Below are 17,332 nucleotides of genomic sequence, written 5' to 3' on the forward strand. Positions count from 1 at the left end.
AGTTCTAGGAGTGGCTCTGCTTTGTCTGAGGCGACAAAGACCAAGGCCAAAGGACACACAAAACAAGCAGGGGCTGCAGGAACCAGCTGGAATGCAAAATGGCATCGAGTGAGACCAAAGCAGATATCAAAACTGCTTCTTTTATTTCCACTTTTTAAATATTTTATCACAGGAAGAAAACTGAATGTCAAATTTCAACACCAACTCAGAGCTAATAGGAAGTAATGAAGAGATGAAGGTGAAGGTGGTTGAAACCAGGAGCAAAATCAACATCCTCCCCCCGATCCACCAAGCACACACATCTCTCTCCCTCTCATACATTTACCTTAGCTGGCAGAATTGTTCTCTTTAAAAATAGGATTGTTTTGGAGCTTTTGCTGTGGTAAGTTACAACTCTTTCCAAGTCCACTCATGGAAAAAATACCTCTTAAAAACACAGCTGAGGGGTTTGGCAGTGACCCAGCAAAGCCAGGAAAAAAAATAAAAGGGAAAAAGCCCCACTGCTGCAAAACCGCACATTCTCCTTGCAGACCCTTTCCTCAAGGCCCTAAGCACACTTACAAACTTAAATTAAAACCTCTAGACCTGCATGAAGAGAAGGCTGCTACTTACACGGGGTTCTGTTTAACTGAGCAAAAATGGGTAGAAGAAGAAAGTGCCCCATTGATGGAGAAACCTCCCTCCCTCCCTCCCTCCACCCACCTTTTTTCCCCAGTCCACCAGACACAAAAATCTCACGTTGCAGCAGTCTGCAGCCTTTTGTGTGCAGATCAGATGGCAGAAAAGAGGCCTCCACAGACCTGCAAAGGAGCRCTGAGGTGGCCGGGTACAAGCCTGGGGCATGGCCAAACCCAGCGGGGTCACTCAGAGCTCACACRGCTTTCAGAGCCTGACCCACACACAAAACTGCTGCTGCAGGGTAAGGGCTGTCCCCAGCACCCTGGTAATGAGCAGCCACCCGAATAAGTCCAATAGATGGTTGTGATRAGGTTCATCCTAAGCCATGCTTAGGGCTGTCAAGCCATCTGTTTCTAGTTTGCTGTGGTAATATCTGAGGAGGTGTGAGACACCAAGTGATGAGAATAGGGCAAAATTATGTTTAAAAAGAAGTGGAAAGTGAACACCATATTCTTAACTATAATCCCCAGAGAGATACAGAGACAAAGTACTTGAAAGTACTAAAAGAATGCAAGGAAAAAAAATCAACAACTTTTTTTGTTTGTTTTGAACAAAAGAAAAGCAAACCATCCTATCTCCCATGCAGTAAGACTGCAAGCCTTGTGGGAAGGGGTAAGGAGTACCCCAAGAATATATAATCATATATTCTTGACTTTACCAAGGTTTGTGGAGTATGCTTCCAAGGTATTATTGGGCAAACTAAGGAAACAATCCAAATGAAGACATGGAAGAACAGCACAAAATAACAATAGATTTATTGTTAATAGTTTATAGTCAAAAGCAGTTCTTTCTCTCCTTTCCATGCCCTAGCACACCTACACCTCTTTTCTGTATCCCCTAAACACAAGTTGGGYGCCAGCAGCCAACTCACACTGCAGCCTTCCCTTGGTGGGACAACTCATCTGCCTCCTCACYTTCATCCTCCTACAACTTCCTGTGAAAATTGTAGGAGTTTAAAACCCTGGGAGCATCTGCTTCTCTGCMAAACAGACTGAAACTGGCCCATGAGTTAAAGCTTTATTGAGACAGGGCTGAGACAGACAGCAGGATCTTCCACAAGCCGGTGCAGAAAGCTGTTCAACATCCCCCTGCAAATGGGGTTTGGGGGTTAGACAGGAAAACAGCCTGAGCACACAGCAGAGACACAACTCACCAGACAGCARATCTGCAGGAGAGGAGCCTGACGAGCACAGCCAAGCACAAACAACGCCGCACTGTCACTCGCACAGAGAAAACCAAACATCCTACTGGGATGTGTAAACGGGACATAACCCACCAGGCAGGGGGGAAACCTCTGCGGAGAGCCCCGTGGGCAGCTCTGAGTGCTCACACTGCGGGAGAGGCAGCTGGGGTCAGGGCAGCAAAGGGAAAAGCTGCACGGGGTCCAGAAAACATCCCGTGGGGGAGGCTGAGCGAGCCAGAGCCAGCCAGTGCAGACAGAGAGCAGGGGAACAGGAGCAGTAGGCTTAAACGTGTGCAAGAAGTGCCTTTTCAAGGGGCTGAAGCACCTACCTCTTCAGGATCAAGTCAGGCAGCTTTCCTAACTGTAAAGCAAGTGAAGGACAGGAACACATCATTTAGAGGGGCTGTGGTGTCTCCAAACCTCTCTGTGGTCACAGGAAGCAGGTTCATAAATGYCTGCTGTGGTTTCTGTACACCTCCTTTTGTCTGAGGACACTGCTTTTGCCCCRATCTTAAATCTTGCTGGGACCACATCCCATTTTTCACAGTTAGGGGTTGACTACCCTTGGACAGAAATCTCCTTTCCTCTAATGCATCAGCCAGACACTCTTTGGATAGCAGAGCTCCTCAGCCTTGAAAAGCCTGATCTGGATTCCAGAGAATGGAGGAGCTGTCCCACAAGCACCCACACGGGTTTTGTTATTGCAAGGGATAACCTATTTGTGTCTGATACCAGGTCCCAGCTGCTTCCTCACCCACAGAAGCCCAGCAATGAGGGATAGATGCTGTCTTCTACAGCAGAAGCAAAGGAAGGAGCTGGAAGGTTTGTCCTCTCATCTCACCAACAGTTTGGTGTCCACATCTTCCTTCCGGAATCCAAAACTCCATGTGATTCCTTCACTGGGTCAACAGGATTTGGTATTTTGTGGATGGCTGCAATTCCTCTGCTCTGCACATTCCTCAGGCTCAGCCAGCCTTGCTCAGTCCTCATGTTCCTGTGACAGGTTTTGTGATGATTTTGTTTTGGAGATAATGTTTTTTGGTCAAAGGTGTTCTCATATTGTGAAAGCAGCAGGGTCCAAGAACTTGCCCAGCAAAAGGTGGGCAAAGCCAAATGTGATGACTTAAATGGGGTACCAGTATTCCATTTCCAGCTCTATCATGGTTTTTAGCCTGGATACCACATAGATTTTATCAAGACACCTAAAATGAGTAGAAATGTGGTACTTTTGTGTCACAGTGCAGAAAGAGCTGTTTTTTCCCTTATTCCAGCAGAGGAATAGCACCACTTCCATCCACAGCRGGAGGTGCACACTGCAAGGACCCCAAAAATACCACAGTGAACAGAATGTGAAATGGGTGAGTACCTAACCTAAAAGACAGGAACACTTGTTATGGAAACCCTATTAGCCCAGTAATCCCAAAGCTGCTTCATTCCATCAAAAGCAAASGCACAATCTCAAGGATTTATTGCAAGAGCTTCTACAAAACAATAAAAAGCCCCTCTGCAAATACTCAGTCCTCCTCAGCTCTGCTCCTTCCAGTAACATCTGCCTCTAYGGACCAGCTAAGGTTTCTTGGCCTCTCCATCCCATTCCAGTTCCACCAGCTGGCTTCCTGTGATGTTGCCCTTCTTGTTTTTCCTGAATTTGCAGTACCAGCAGCAGACAGCGAGGGCCAGGAGAAGGATCAGAACCAGTGGTAAGAATAAGATGAAGTTCAGCAGTGAAGGGGATGAGCAGATCCTGGACATGACTGTTGACTCTGAAGGAAAAGGAAAGAAAAAGTGAGGCCCCAAGATAGAGTTTCTCTCTCCTACTGTTTCTCTAAGTTCTATTTTCTTAACATTTTTTCCTCAATCTTCAGCAGCTACCAATCTTTARGAATTCATACAGGCTACCTGAGGAGAAGGGGGAGAGAAACCAGGTAATTTGCCTCAATTTCTTGTCTGGGGAGGTCAGATAAGGCCTTGGCTTGTTTATCTGAAGCATCCCAACAGAAACTGCACAGTTGTTCAGCTAGCCCACTCCAGACTGGGCTCAGTAAGGAAAAGCAACACACTCATCACCCCTCTGGGTCCCTGCCTGACACCAGTGACACCAGAGTTTGTCACAGGCTGCACCACCGAGCAAGAAAGGACAAGAGGAAAACAAAGGAAACCAGATCAAGAGATTCCTGTGTCCCCCAGACACCTCCCCCTCCATGTTTCTGCTGCCTGCTATCGCATTTCATCCACACTGAGCTGCAGGCAGTTGTGAGCACCACCCTCATCCCACAGCAGCTCCCCAGTTGATGTGGAGGCTGCTGCATGCTTCAAAGATACCTGCATCACTGGATAAACACACAGGGCCACCCCTCCAAAAAGAAAAAGTATAATTTAAAAGAGAGGAAAAAAGAAAAAACACCCAGCTAATCTTTTGCCTTTTGTGAAAGCCATGAAAACCACTTGGCAAAAACACTTATTCAAAAATTGGAGCAGAATATACTAGCAGTTACTGAGCAATTTTAGCAATGGTTACTCCACTAGTAATGGGTAACAAGAGACAAGAGGGAGCTGATGGAGGAGAAATCTGAGTGCCAGAGGGAGCCGTGATGGACAACCAGCAGTGACACAGCAGCAGGGGGGATGAAGCGCTGTCACTCTGTGCCATTAAACCCAGATCAGCTCTGCTGTAGGTGCAGAGCCATCAGAGCAGGCTCTGTGGCTGTGAGAGCAAAAGGCACAGGAGAGGGCTCTGCAGGTCATCCTTTCCCTGCTGGCCAGCCCTGGGAATTGCTGCAGTAGCCACAACCCTTGGGCACCCCTGCTGGCTTCAGGTGCGGCAGCTCCAGAGCTGAAGGTGTGAGTGCAGCTGCAGGGTTCTCTCAGCCGGGTRCATCACAATTGATTTCACAGGTTATACTTTTTCCTCCACATGGGTCATCTGAGCCTTCGATCTGCCCAAAGCAGCAACAATTCCTGCCTCTTTCCTTCCTAAAAACGCTGCGTTCACCTGACCAAAACCCTTGCTTTTATTTATTTAAACTTTTGCCTGCAGAACCGACTCCTTAACTTTGCACCCAGCATGTGCTCCAACTCACCCCAAAGGGACCAGGGCTGTTTTTAGGGACCTCACCAGAGACAGAGGTCAGAAAACTCACACCAAGGATTTTTCCCCAAAACACTCAGGGTTCTGGCCCTGGGGTGACAAGCCCCGCTGTGTGAGCAGCCCCTCAGGCCCAGCAGCGTTACCTGGCGGGATGGTGGTGAGCTGGGTGTACCCCGAGCGCGCCGAGGCTCCCGGAGCCCAGTGGTTCCCCTCGCCCCGCTGCTGCCACTCCTGCAGCCGGCAGTARTAGACCCCGGCATCCCCGCTCTCCACGCTGCTCACAGTCAGGCTCAAGTTGCCGGCCGAAGGGTGCCGGAGGTGCAGCCTCCCCGCCAGGCGCTGCCGGGGGTACTCCAAGGTGCCATCGTGGCGCAGGGCCAGCAGGGCGCTGTCACGGCCACCGCTCTGCAGCTGGAACCAGGTGGCTGAGAGGCGAGTGCCGGGCAGGGGGGCAGCCCGCAGCCAGCAGGGCAGCGTCAGCTCCTCGCCCTCCTGCATTGAGATGCTGCGGTTGGCGTTCTCCATCTGCAGCTCGCCCTCTGGGGAAGGGTGCAAGCACAAAGAGATGTTGGGGTGTTGTACTACTGTAGAAATGCTTCTCCCTGCCCCCACAGGCTGACAGAAACCCTCTAGAGCAAAGCAGTGGGATTGGAATGGCCTCTGGCAAGAGCCCCTGCAGGACATCCTCAGGCCCCTTGCTCCTGTGGCTCATTCACCCTGGRCTGTTGTATCCCCACCTTGCCCATCCTTTCTGCCTCCTGTGCTGTAATAGTTCCCACCCCCTCCAAATAAGTGATAAAGGCATCTTTTGGACTGAAAGATATTTAGGAAGCTGGAATTCCCTGAWCCACTTTAATTAGGGCAGCAATTCATGCACCAAGCAAGGCTGAGGGGAGAGARCTGAGCCAAGGAGACCCAGCATGCACCCCAATGGGGCAGGGATCAAGGTGAGAGCAGCTGAACCTTCAGTCTTGTTTCTCAGCAATTTGCTGCAGGGGAAGGAAAACCAAGTGTTTTGCTTCAGGATGCTCAGGAGTACCAGGAAAGGGCAGCTGCTCTATTCACARCATTGTACAACCAACCAAGGGCACCAGGTGTTGGAGGGAAAAGAAAAAGGCCACAATTCMCTTTGTTATGAAGCCTTCCACTCCATCTGCCAGTGGCAAAAATAGCAGCTCGGTTGGTTTGGGAGGATGTAGTAAATCTTCCTAATTCCCTATTTCCCTTTGAGAGGCACTGACAACTCCTGCATCCCTAAGCCTCAGATCCAAGGCAGGAGCTGCTGCTTTTCCTAAGCCCTGCCAGCTTAGGAGAGGCCTGGCAGGAGCATGTCATAAGTTGATCCAGCCTTCCTCAGCAGCTCCTGCACAAGGGATAACAGCTGCTCACCTGAGTGTTTGAACTCCAGCGTGGTCCTTCCCGATGCTCCCTCTCCCAGTTTGTACCAGCCATCCACCAGCCAGAGCCATTCCTCCACCACACAGTAGTACCTGCCCTCATCCCTGGGGTTTGCAGACAGAATCTGCAGCTGGAATATGTCACTGGACACCCTCTGGCTCAGGAACCGGGACTTTTCCACAGGAGAGCTGAATTCAGACCCATACTCCAGTACGCTGCTGTAGTCAGCCCTGACGATTTGTAGGGGGGTTGCGTCTGGCAGAAGAGGCAGGAGGTACCAGGTAACAGCAAACTGTGAATTGTTGTGAGCAAACACAATCCTGCACTCAATGGCTGCGTTRCCACCGACAATTTCCACAGAGCTGTCTTTTGTAGCAACCTGGAGCTTGCTTTCTGAAATGGAGAAACAAAATAACCATGCCAGATGTGGCTGCCAACACAGGGATGCTGGCAAGGAGAGGAATAAAGCTGAGAGAAACTCACTGAGCGAGGAGGGAGGAAGAGGGTGCACAGAGGACAAAGACTCCATAGCAGATGCTGGAGCAGAGGGGTGGAGGGAGGAGGGAAGGAGCAAATCACACAAAAACACATCACTGTTTGAAAAATAGCAGGGAGTCACAGCTGGGTGTTACCGGGCTGGAGAGCAGCAGAGGAGGTGCCACAGGACCATGGAGCAGGGATGGGGGATGCAGGCAGCCACTGCGATGGAGCTTGGAGGCAAAGCCTCCATCTGAAGCAAATGTGTCTGTCTAGCACTGCTTCCGCCAGCAGGCTCACACGTGTGTGACAACACCAGCCCACGGCTTCGGAGACTGTGAACAAGCGTCTCTCATCACACAGAGACCACAGAGCCTCTGTGGGTTTTGCTAACAGTTGCCATCTCAGGTGTTTGCTGTGGGGATTGATCCAAAACCYCACAACAGGGTCCTGCACACGTGCTGTGATCACACCCAGCCATGATTCAGAGCTGTGGGGATGCCTGCAGCTCTGTCCCCTGTGGTAAGCCATTGTGGGGCCTAGGCCTGGTAAGGGCCGAGAAGGTCCGTGAAGGATCTGGAACATTCGGTGCCGTTGGCCACCGTTGGCCAACAGCCGGCAGGCGCTGTAACAGTTCCAGTCGGGTCTATCTCGAGCGCCCGCGAGGCCGTGAGAAGCCACAATATAACCCTATGGTGAGGGTAGTCAGCGCGAGTCCCCTGCAACGGCAGAGCTACCATATAAGGAATTTTAGAGCGTTAGTAAGAGCTTCTGTACGTTAAGTTACCGTTATTCCTGTTACAAAAAGCGTTACGTCTAACTGCCACCGCCATTACGAGCCAAGGGTATAAAAAGCCTCGGCTTCTGTTAATAAAGCGGATGAGATAGCACGTACAACCAAGTCTACGAGGTCGTTTATGTGTCTCTCCCCGTCTCCTTGCAAATGGCCGCGCCAACAGTCCCCCATGTGCGTGTGCCTGAATCTCTTCCCAGAGCATATCCCTTGATACTGGAACCTCTCCTCCAGCAGCAAAAGGGCTGCAAATCCCTCTCTTTAAAGGTTCTCCCATCACCTGCATTTCCCCTCCACGCTGATGCACCACCTCTGTCACATGTAGGCAGCAGTCAGGGCAAGRAGCACACACAGTGTCTGCCCTTGGGCAGGCACAATCACTCAGCAGGAGACACCAGCACGGTTTTAAGGGACTGTAGGCTGAGTTTCCATCCTTAGCACTTTCCTTGCACGTGAGGTGAGCAGCAGGACACCMTCTGCCACAGGGGACAACTGAGCCCCATTGAGCTCAGCCCCTGGGTGCTGGTGTGGGCAAAAAGCAGAAGAGAGGGGACAGCAATCACTCTATTTGGCAACCTGTGCAAACTCATCAGATGCACCACTGAGATCACACAGGCCTGAGCACACTTGGGAACTAGGTACAAGTTGGTGTCTTAAACTTTAGCACTGAAAAGCACATCCATTCCAGAGCCAGCTCTGTGAAAGCACAAATATTCAGAGGGGGACACCAGAGATACTTAAAAGCCACCTGGCAATGGTCCTGGGCAGCCTGCTCTACATGGTCCTGCTTGCACAGGGAGCCAGACCAGGTGACCTCCAGAGGTCCCTGCCAACCTCCACCATCCTGTGTTTCTATGACAGTGAACTGGTCACACTGGAAAAAAATAACACATTTAATTCTTGATTTCACCTGTTCAGTACCAAGGATATCACTCACCAGTTGGTGAACTGCCAGGGAAGAAGGGGGTGGGGGGGTCTTGCTTCAGTATGGCCCAGCCTGACACCCTCTGGGGCAGAAAACGCCCCAGAGAAGGAAAAGCTACGAGARCTCAGAGAGGAGGCACAGGAACCTCTGCCTTGAGCACTTCATTCTGATGAGCAGAATTGCTGTTACACTCCCAGAGATCACCTCAAGAGGAAGCAGAGCACTTGCTGCAAAGCCCCTTTGTTTCAGCTCCAGGTCTCCTCTCTCTGCTGCTAAAGATCAATTACCTCAAGGCCAGAGCAGAGTTAATGCCTGCCTCTTCCTTTCTCGCACAAAGACGTGGTGCTGTTTACCCTTTCATTTTCAATTCAATTAACCAAGCTGAGCATCTTTCTGCCTCCCTCCCTGTGAACCCTGCCTGCTGACACCTTACTTTCTGCCTGGCCCAGGAGTAGTGGAGCAGGCAGAAGGGCACAGTCTGTGGGCAGCTAGCCTGAGGGACAGGAGGTGAAACAGCCCCTGCAGCTCATTCCAGAGGGGGAAGTCACAGCAGGCAGCTGCACTGAGAGGCTCATGGAGCACTAATTATGGGACTCCACCTAAGAAATTGGAGATGGAAAAGATCTGTCCTGCTTCACTGCCTGTTATGATCTTTCATGGATGTCCCTGCCATCTGAAAATGATCCACAGACCACAGCAGCATGTAAACTCCTGAAGCATTGACTGACATTAAATAGTAAATAAAGTGCTGAAGCAAAAAGTCAAGAACTCTAGTATCTCTGCAGGCTTCAGCTGTAAGGTTTTACATGAGAAGAAGCAGCCTGGTGATTTTCATGATTTGCAGTTTCATTTTCTGCAGCTTTGCCTCACCCTGTTGCTGCCTGAGTCTGYGTCCTTCCCAGACTTCTCTGCCTTCCCAAATATCCTTCGCTGGCTTGTGCTGCYTTTCCAAGAGGGATGGCACCAGAGCCAGCAGCAACCTCTCCCTGTGCATCCCCCTCTCCCAGTTCCCAGCACCTTTACAGCATCTCCAGCAACAGCTGCGACACCTTTGGAGCCAAATGTTGTCGTCTCTTGCTGCAACCATCTCCTCTGTGCAGGTGCTCTGCAATTACACTGCTYACCTTAATGCCATTTACACCAGAGATGTGTTCCCAAAAATGCTGATTATTGTCACCCTCAGTGCCATCTGTCCCTGCTGGCTGTAGCTCAGGGRTTACTCAGAGCATCCCAGCTCCACAGGGGTGAAGAAAGAGTGGCAGAGGAGCAGGAGTGAGGACATCAGAGAAAACAGCCCAAAGAGGGAAGGAAGTRTATTAGCTTATGCCACAGCAAACCCATCAGTTAAAAAACATGAAAAACTCATAATTTCAGTTCACTGGGCTGTGATTCCAAAAATCCAAGGATTAGAGGAAGGAGCACTTAATGCATGAAAAAAAGAGCAAGAACTCTCCTTCACTGGCAGAACAGACACGAGGGCAAAATGTGAACCAACGCATATTGTCACAGCTGCCTCCACAGGCTCAGAGTCTCGGCCAGGACAAACCCTCCCACCCATTCCTACAGCAGCCCCAGCTGTGAGCAGGGCACAGTGACACCGGGGGGCTGCCAGGGTGGCAGGAAGCAGGGCAGGGGCTGAGGTCTGCCTGCAGCATCTCTTCCATAAGAGAATGCGGCTCCCAGCGGGATGCGGGCAGCAGGGATGGCAGCGCAGCCCCTGCCTGCGGGGGCGGCYATAAAAGGGAACCCTGGGCAGGCCCCCGGCTGCGCAGCCCGGCAGGAGCCCCCTCTCCACGGAGCCCCTGACACGCTGAGGCTCAGCGCCCGGCAGAGAGCCCTGGGGATTTCGCAGCTACCCTGAATATGCTGGGCAGGGAACGCAGGCAGATCGCAGCATCAGCTCCAGGGACTGGACTCTCCCCACTGCCTCCCCGAAGCCCACACCATGGCCTCACACCCCAACATGCAGCTGGGCTTCTTGGGGGGCGCTACTTTCCAGAAACCAGGCTTAAATTCCTGGTGCCAAGGCTGATCCCTGTATGCCTGGCATGGTCTGCAAACAAACRGATATTGCCACTTGCCAAATTTGCCTGCAAGGTTTTGTCAGTCACCGAGGAAGCAACAGAACAGGCAGCACCAGGGAGCCCTGGGAGGTGACCCCAGACATCTGCAGCCTTGGTTGCCCCAGTCACGTTTGATGGATTTAAAGTTGCAGGAGAGAACTTTGCTGAAGGCGCTGCTTACCTGGCAGCACCACCTTTATCGCCACGGCGTTGGAGCTGGCAGTGGCCGCTGGCTGCCCCAAGGACAGGGTGTTCCTCCTCCACACCTCCACCTCACACTGGTATGTACCCTGATGGGCAGGCAGGGCACCATGGATGTGCAGCCTGAAGGAAGTGCCAGCCTTCGCCAGCTGGGCTTTCCCCTGGAAGCGCGGCTGCGCTGTCCCCCAGACCGCGGAGCCCCCGGGAGAGACCCGSAGCAGCTCCTGGAGGGGCCCGGCGGGTGGGCTGGGCTGGAAGAGCCATCGCACAGACATGGGCACCTCCTCCAGGGCGTAGGYGGCGTCCACCTGGCACACGAGCTCAAAGCTCTGCCCGTGTGTGACGGTGGCCATTCGGCTCCTCAGCGTGGCGTGCAGACCCAGACCTGCTTGGGAAGAGAGAGCCCTTGGCATGGGGACAGCAATGCTGCCCCTTGGGCATGGGGACAGCAATCGTGACCCTTGACATGGGGACAGCAATCCTGTCCCGTGGCTTGGGGACAGCAATCCTGCCCCGTGCCACTCCCTGCCACCCCATCCTGGCTGCCCCRGGCACCGCAGGGCCATGGAACCAGCAGTGCTGCTGCTGCTTGGCCAGTGCCACTGTCCCTTGGCTGCCCCGTTCTCTGCCAGCCCCATGCAGCTCCCGGCCCTCTCCTACCACCCACCTTCTCACCCCCAGTTTCCCCGAAAACTCTGAGCACCATCTCTTCCAGGGTCCCCAGTCCCACAGGAGCCAGGGATCYTCTGCTGAAGCTGCTGCCCTGTTTGCTGCTTCCCCTCACCCTCTATAAAAGCTGAACAGTTCCTGTGGCCGGACGGGTGCTCTCAGGCACCCAGCCCAGCAACAGGACAGGAAAACCACCCTAAACCACCACCCGAAATCACAGCCAAAAACTGCCTCTGCATAAAGGCACCCGAGAAGGAAGGATGTGGGCACTGCACACCGTGGATGATGGTGGCTCTGCACTCAGACAGGAGGGGAGGAGAAGCAATCAGAGGCCAGCACTAGGGCTTATCTCTGACAAATACTACCAAATACCACCAGACAACTCAACAAGTAGCTTTGTTAAACTTAATTACTGCAAGTAATTATGTCTCTAGAACAGATGTTTTGTATTTCAGCTTAAGGAGACAGAAAGACCAAGCTATTGCCCTTCAGGTCTGGGGGCATTTCATATGCTGTCTCCCACTGGTCTCTCCCAAAACCCCCATGGAGGACCCCAGCATCCTGGTGGAAAGGGGCAAACGGCATCATTCCAGAGCCGAGTGCYCAGGCCTAGGACACCCTGCAGAGCTCAGTGCACAGCAGGGCTCAGTGTCCACCTGCTGTCCAGCATCGCCTCCAGCCCACAAACAGGGGTGGCTGCACTCACCCATGGAGCTGACCGTCACTGCTGCCTCTCCCTTCTCTGTCCAGCTCCGGCCTCGGGACCACTGTGTGGCTTCACACCTGTACTGCCCGCYATCATCCTCGCCCAGCGTGCTGGGGATCACCAGAGTGAAAGTGCCAGGGCTCGCTTTCTCCAGCCGAAGGCTCCCCYGAGTCCTCCCATCCTGGTAGGCGCTGCCCAGGCTCAGGGTGCCGTCCCGCTCCATGGTGGCCACCAGCACCCTGTCACCCGGCTGCTGCGGTGGCAGGTGCCACCAGCGCACRGACACGGGGCCAGTGGCTCCCTGCACCTCGCAGAGGAGGGTCAGGGGCTCTCCCTCCATGACCCGTGGGGTGCTGGTGGACACGGACAGGTTCATGTGGCTCTCTGCAAACAGGAGTTACCRTGCTGGGGGGGATGCTGTGCTGCTTGAAAAGCCAGAGATACTGCAGCATTACATGGAAAGATTCGCTAAATCTTGACATGGGAAAAGGAAGGGAATTGCAGAATTGTCTAAAATTTTCAACCAGCCTTTCCTTATAAATTTAAAGAAGGCTTTGTGGTTGTGGGTTTTTTTGGTTTGGTTGGGGTTTTTTTTTCTGTTTAATGTCTTTCTTGGGACATGGATACATGAAGAATTGGTTAAGAAACAGAGCCCCAGCACGCAGCTCCTGCTACATCAGAGTAACCATTATCTACCTATGACAGGAAACCAAGAGCCTCCTACACACTTTTCTTAGAGTGGTTTCTCACAAATCATCTATCCAAACCAGGGAGACTACCCTGATGGGAACAGCAATGATACCCCTGCCCAGATGTGTCTGTTCTGCTGGGTTTTCCTGTGATTTTCAGGAGTAGCAACAGATGTTGCTCACAGTTTTCAGTAACAAAGGCACAGGAGGACCCAGACTCCTCAGAATTCTACCTATTTGCCCCAAAACTTACTGTGAAGAGACTGGGCTAAAGGTTTACACTTTGTTGATTGATATTTTTTCTCYCACTCTAATATTTGCTAAAGCAAATGCTTTCCCCCTTATCTATCAAAAACAAAGGAATATCTGCACTTTTGCTGCCCCTGTCAAGATGAGGCCAGACTCAAAGCATTCCCCAGCCAAGGATCCTGCAGGCTTCACCTGGAAGAGCAGTCAGTGGGATTTAYTCACCTGCTGGCTTCACGTTGACTTGCACTCCTGATGACAGATCAGTCTGGATGCTCTGCAGGTCTCCAGGAGCCCTCATTTCCGACACAGAGCACTGGTACGTGCCCTCATCCTTCAGCCCCACCTCAYGCACCACAAGGACATAGACGGTGTTGCTCGGCTTGAAGGCTCGGAGCTGCCCCAGCTTGGCTCTCTCCTCGTATCCTTCCTCCCAAATCAAGACCCCATGGGGGTCAATCCTGGCCACTTCCACGCTATCCAGGAGCCAAATCACTTCAAAGTGCCGGCTGCTGCTCTTCTGCRCTCCCACCACACAATTCAGCTGCAAGGTGTCCCCTTCAGAAAGGGACCRTTCAGYRGCAGCGATGTCCACGGAGAGGTCTYTGCCTGCGGGGAATCAGAGGCAAGGAGGAGGATGGGGGGCCCTGCCCATGCTCCTCTCCTGCCTGGCTGCACCAATGGCCTTGCAGAGGGCAACAGGTGCGAATTCTCTGTTGAAACATCAGGGAACRCATATCCTGCAAGCCAAAAAGGGGAGCAAAAGGGTTTTATCACAGTGGTGGTTTTAACTCTGTTGCTTGTGGTACAAAAAGGTGTGTGAAGGGCTGGCATTCAAATTCTTTGTCTGATTCTGCTGTGGCAGGTCCTGTGTGCTGCACCCCCTCAATGGCTGCTGTGGGTTGTGGGCAAGAGATGCTCTCCAAGCTGGAAAGGATTTGGGTTAAGTTCCTACAGAAAGTGGAAATGTCAAGACTTGCCACAGCACGGGGAGGTAGGAGGGATGCAAGATAARGTGGAGGCCATCCAGTCCCAATCCTGCCCCCTGTACAATAAGCAGTGGGTGCTGAGCAAGGAGGGCAGTGACAGGGAGAACAAAAAGCCATCTTCCCCTTGGCTGACCCTCTTGGGCTATGTTTGAGGTCAGGACCCCATCTCTGGGTCCCATGACACAATTCACCTTCCTTGCTGGGCATTCCAACCCCTGGCTCCTGGCACCAGCCTGGCTGGAGAGTAGCTGCAGGTGGGAAACCCACAGGGTGCCTCAAAACCCTGCACCATGACCCCACAGAGCAGTGGCACAGCCAAAAACCTGGGGGAAGGGCCAAGCCCCGATTCCCTGGGCAGAGAGCCTGGCTAACACCACCCTGTCTCCCTGGGTCACTGCAGTGAGCCCTGAGTCTCAAAATAAGGGAAAGACTACAATGCTGTACCTTGGAACTAAAACAGAGCAGCTCCCAGACCACAACTGGAAGCGCTCAAATAGTTTATTGAAAGCAGAGTACCCTGTGAATTTAAACACTGGCTCGTAAACAGTTTGCGAACAGGAATCCCAGCTGCTGCAGATATGTTTGGCATTCCTAAATATTTGCTGGAGAGTTTGTAGAAACGGACAGAGCAGTTCACTGTGGTCAGAACGGTCACTGGCTCTCAGTGTGATGGGGGCTCAGTCCCTCCCTCAGCCTGGGCTCCCCCTCTGGGWGCTGGAGGAAGAATCCAGCCCTGCAGATATGATGGAAGGAGGGCTGGTAGAGCCACTGCTGTCCCTCCGTGGCAGTGCCAGCAGCCCAAATACTGCCACCATTGTCTCATCTCACCATCATCTCCGTTCTTTAACAGTGACCACAGGGTGAGTACCAAACTCTGACAAGGTTTGTCTATCTCTGAATGAGGCACTGATGCCTGAAACCACACCCTGCCAGTCGTGTCTGCCTCAACAAGGGGATGCATGGAAGTGCATTCACTGCAATGGTTCCCCAGGCCTGGAAAGCCTTTGCTGCAGACAGTGCACATTGAGGGCAATAAAGCTTTGCCAGTCAGGCAGGTTTTGGGAAGCAGACTCTGACAAGAGTTCCCGCTTCCCTCCCCCTCCTCCTGATACCTTGCCCCCCTGAGCCACGTACAGAGCGCTCCGTTCTCACCCATCTGTTCCTTTGGTTTCCTGCTCTGACTCACCACCCTCCCACGAGACATCAGTTCCCCTCACTGCCCCAGCTCTGCTCYGCAGCCTCCTCCCTCCACCCTGAGGAGTGGGGACAGGGCACAGCACCTCCACAGGTAGGGTTTCAGCGGGACACTGGCTCCCATTTTACTGCACACTACTGCATATGTAAAAGGACATCAGCTGGCCACAGCCTGGTCTTGGCTGCTTTGAGGTGAAGCGACTGAGAGAGAGAGAGAGAGAGAGAGAGAGATCCTCCCTTCTTCTGGGCACAGCTGCTCACACACATCTGGGGGAAGGGCAGGGTGAGGGATGGCAGCCAGCAAAGACTCGTGGCAGGAGGGATGGAAGGCAGGGAGCTGAGAGGAATGGCCTCATCAACAGCAGCACCAGGGCGGGCTGGGGGCAGCAGGGACAGACAAGAACCGTGCAGCACAGRCAGGACACCCCCATGCCCCCTGTGGCACCATGACAAGCAGCTGACKGGGGTGTGCTTTTTTAGGGCCACAAGACCCTGGAGGCAGCGTGACACCCCCGTTTTCCACACTCTGGAGCTGGGCTGCTGCAGGCACACACTGCAGCACTGCTAACAGCTCACATGGATCCGTGAGGCTGGCCTTGCTGCTGGTGTTGGGGATTCGGCTGCGTGAACAGCCAGACTGGGAAACACCAACAGCTGCTGAGCCAGGGGCTGCCTGGCCCTGAGCCCAGCCCAGCCCGGCCATCAGTGCCCAGCCAGACCCATCAGTGTGTCCCTGGGCTGCAGCAGTGGCCGGGCAAAGGGCACTGAGGGCTGCTGCCACAGAGCCTCGGATGCACCAGGGGCTGGAGCCCACAGGTGAATTTACAAAGCCTTACCCCGGCTCACGATTTCCAGCAAAGTCCTCTCTGTCTGCTTGCGGGAAATGTCCTTCCAGGTCCCGTCAGGATCCTCGATCCACTCAGCTGCCTCGCAGAACAGCTGCCCCTGCTCGGATGGCTGCACTCCCCTGATGAAAAGCTTGTACGTGCTGTTCCCAACCTTGCTCAGCCGCACATCCCCCTCCAGGAACCTCCGCTCGTAACCGGGCCCTGGCTTCAGGATGAAGTCCTTGGAGAGGGTGAGGATCTCCTGGGTGCGGTGTTCTCCTGCTCCCTGAAGGAGGTGCCAGCCAACTGAGAGGTGTGTRTGCTGGGCTGTGGACTTGGACACCTCACAGGTGAGCTCCAGGGCATCCCCTTCACTGAGGGTCAGGGCTTGCGGAGCCATGGAAGCTGAGAGYGTGTCTGCAATCACTGAGCACAGGGGAGAAACACAGAATCATGSAACATCTTGAGTTGAAAGGGACCCACAAGAATCACCAAATCCAGCTCCTGACCCTGCACAGGACAGCCTCCAAGGAACCACAGCCAGGTCCTAAGGGATCTGACAGCACAGGAGAAATATCTTCTGTAGCTGACTGACAGGGATTCCCTGAGCTTCCCTTGAGGTGTGAAGTGACCAAAACCTCAGCAGAGCCGAAACAGCAGTGAATCTCTTTGCAGTACCCTCTTCGGTCGAACTACAGCCAGAATTAATTAGGTAACCCCAAGGAGATGAGAACCCATCCCCTCACCATCCCAAATGCAGACTGGTGCAACACCAGGATAGAGGAAGTAGGGCTGAACACCAGGTGRAAGTACCACACCACCCCGTGGACTTGGTGGGCTCCCAGCAGGGCCTTTCCCTCTGTGTTTCCCTCACCCTTCCCTGCCCCAGTGCTGCTCCCTCCCTCCATCTGTGGGTATCCCACCTGGATCAGTTCCTACACCCTGATATGAGAGAACATCACAGTCACTGCACAAAGCCTGGAAGCTCCTGCCTCCCTAAGTGCTCAAGTGGGATGTGCCATGTGTGTGTCAGAAGCTGAAGCCAGGCCATGGGAGAGCAGGGGTATCATTCCTTTCCTTTTCCCTTTTCCCTTTTCCCTTTTCCCTTTTCCCTTTCCTTTCCTTTCCTTTCCTTTCCTTTCCTTTCCTTTCCTTTCCTTTCCTTTCCTTTCCTTTCCTTTCCTTTCCTTTCCTTTCCTTTCCTTT

The 17,332-nt window shown here is 53.0% G+C and overlaps 1 protein-coding gene across 1 annotated transcript in view; it reads right to left on the reverse strand.

Annotated features, from left to right (window-relative positions):
• Window positions 1-1,243: 1,243 nt before the first annotated feature.
• The window catches only part of LOC130588927 (immunoglobulin superfamily member 2-like), an 18,061-nt gene continuing 1,972 nt past the window's right edge, over window positions 1,244-17,332 (reverse strand). The window contains 6 exon segments of the mRNA XM_057389956.1: window positions 1,244-3,624; window positions 5,093-5,488; window positions 6,339-6,740; window positions 10,787-11,191; window positions 13,342-13,725; window positions 16,136-16,647. Of these exon segments, the coding sequence (XP_057245939.1) occupies window positions 3,428-3,624; window positions 5,093-5,488; window positions 6,339-6,740; window positions 10,787-11,191; window positions 13,342-13,725; window positions 16,136-16,647 (2,296 nt within the window). The 3' untranslated portion in view covers window positions 1,244-3,427.

Source organism: Malurus melanocephalus, unplaced genomic scaffold (assembly GCF_030028575.1).
Source record: "Malurus melanocephalus ecotype Western Australia unplaced genomic scaffold, MMel_1.1 scaffold_21, whole genome shotgun sequence".
Classification (NCBI taxonomy): Eukaryota; Metazoa; Chordata; class Aves; order Passeriformes; family Maluridae; genus Malurus; species Malurus melanocephalus.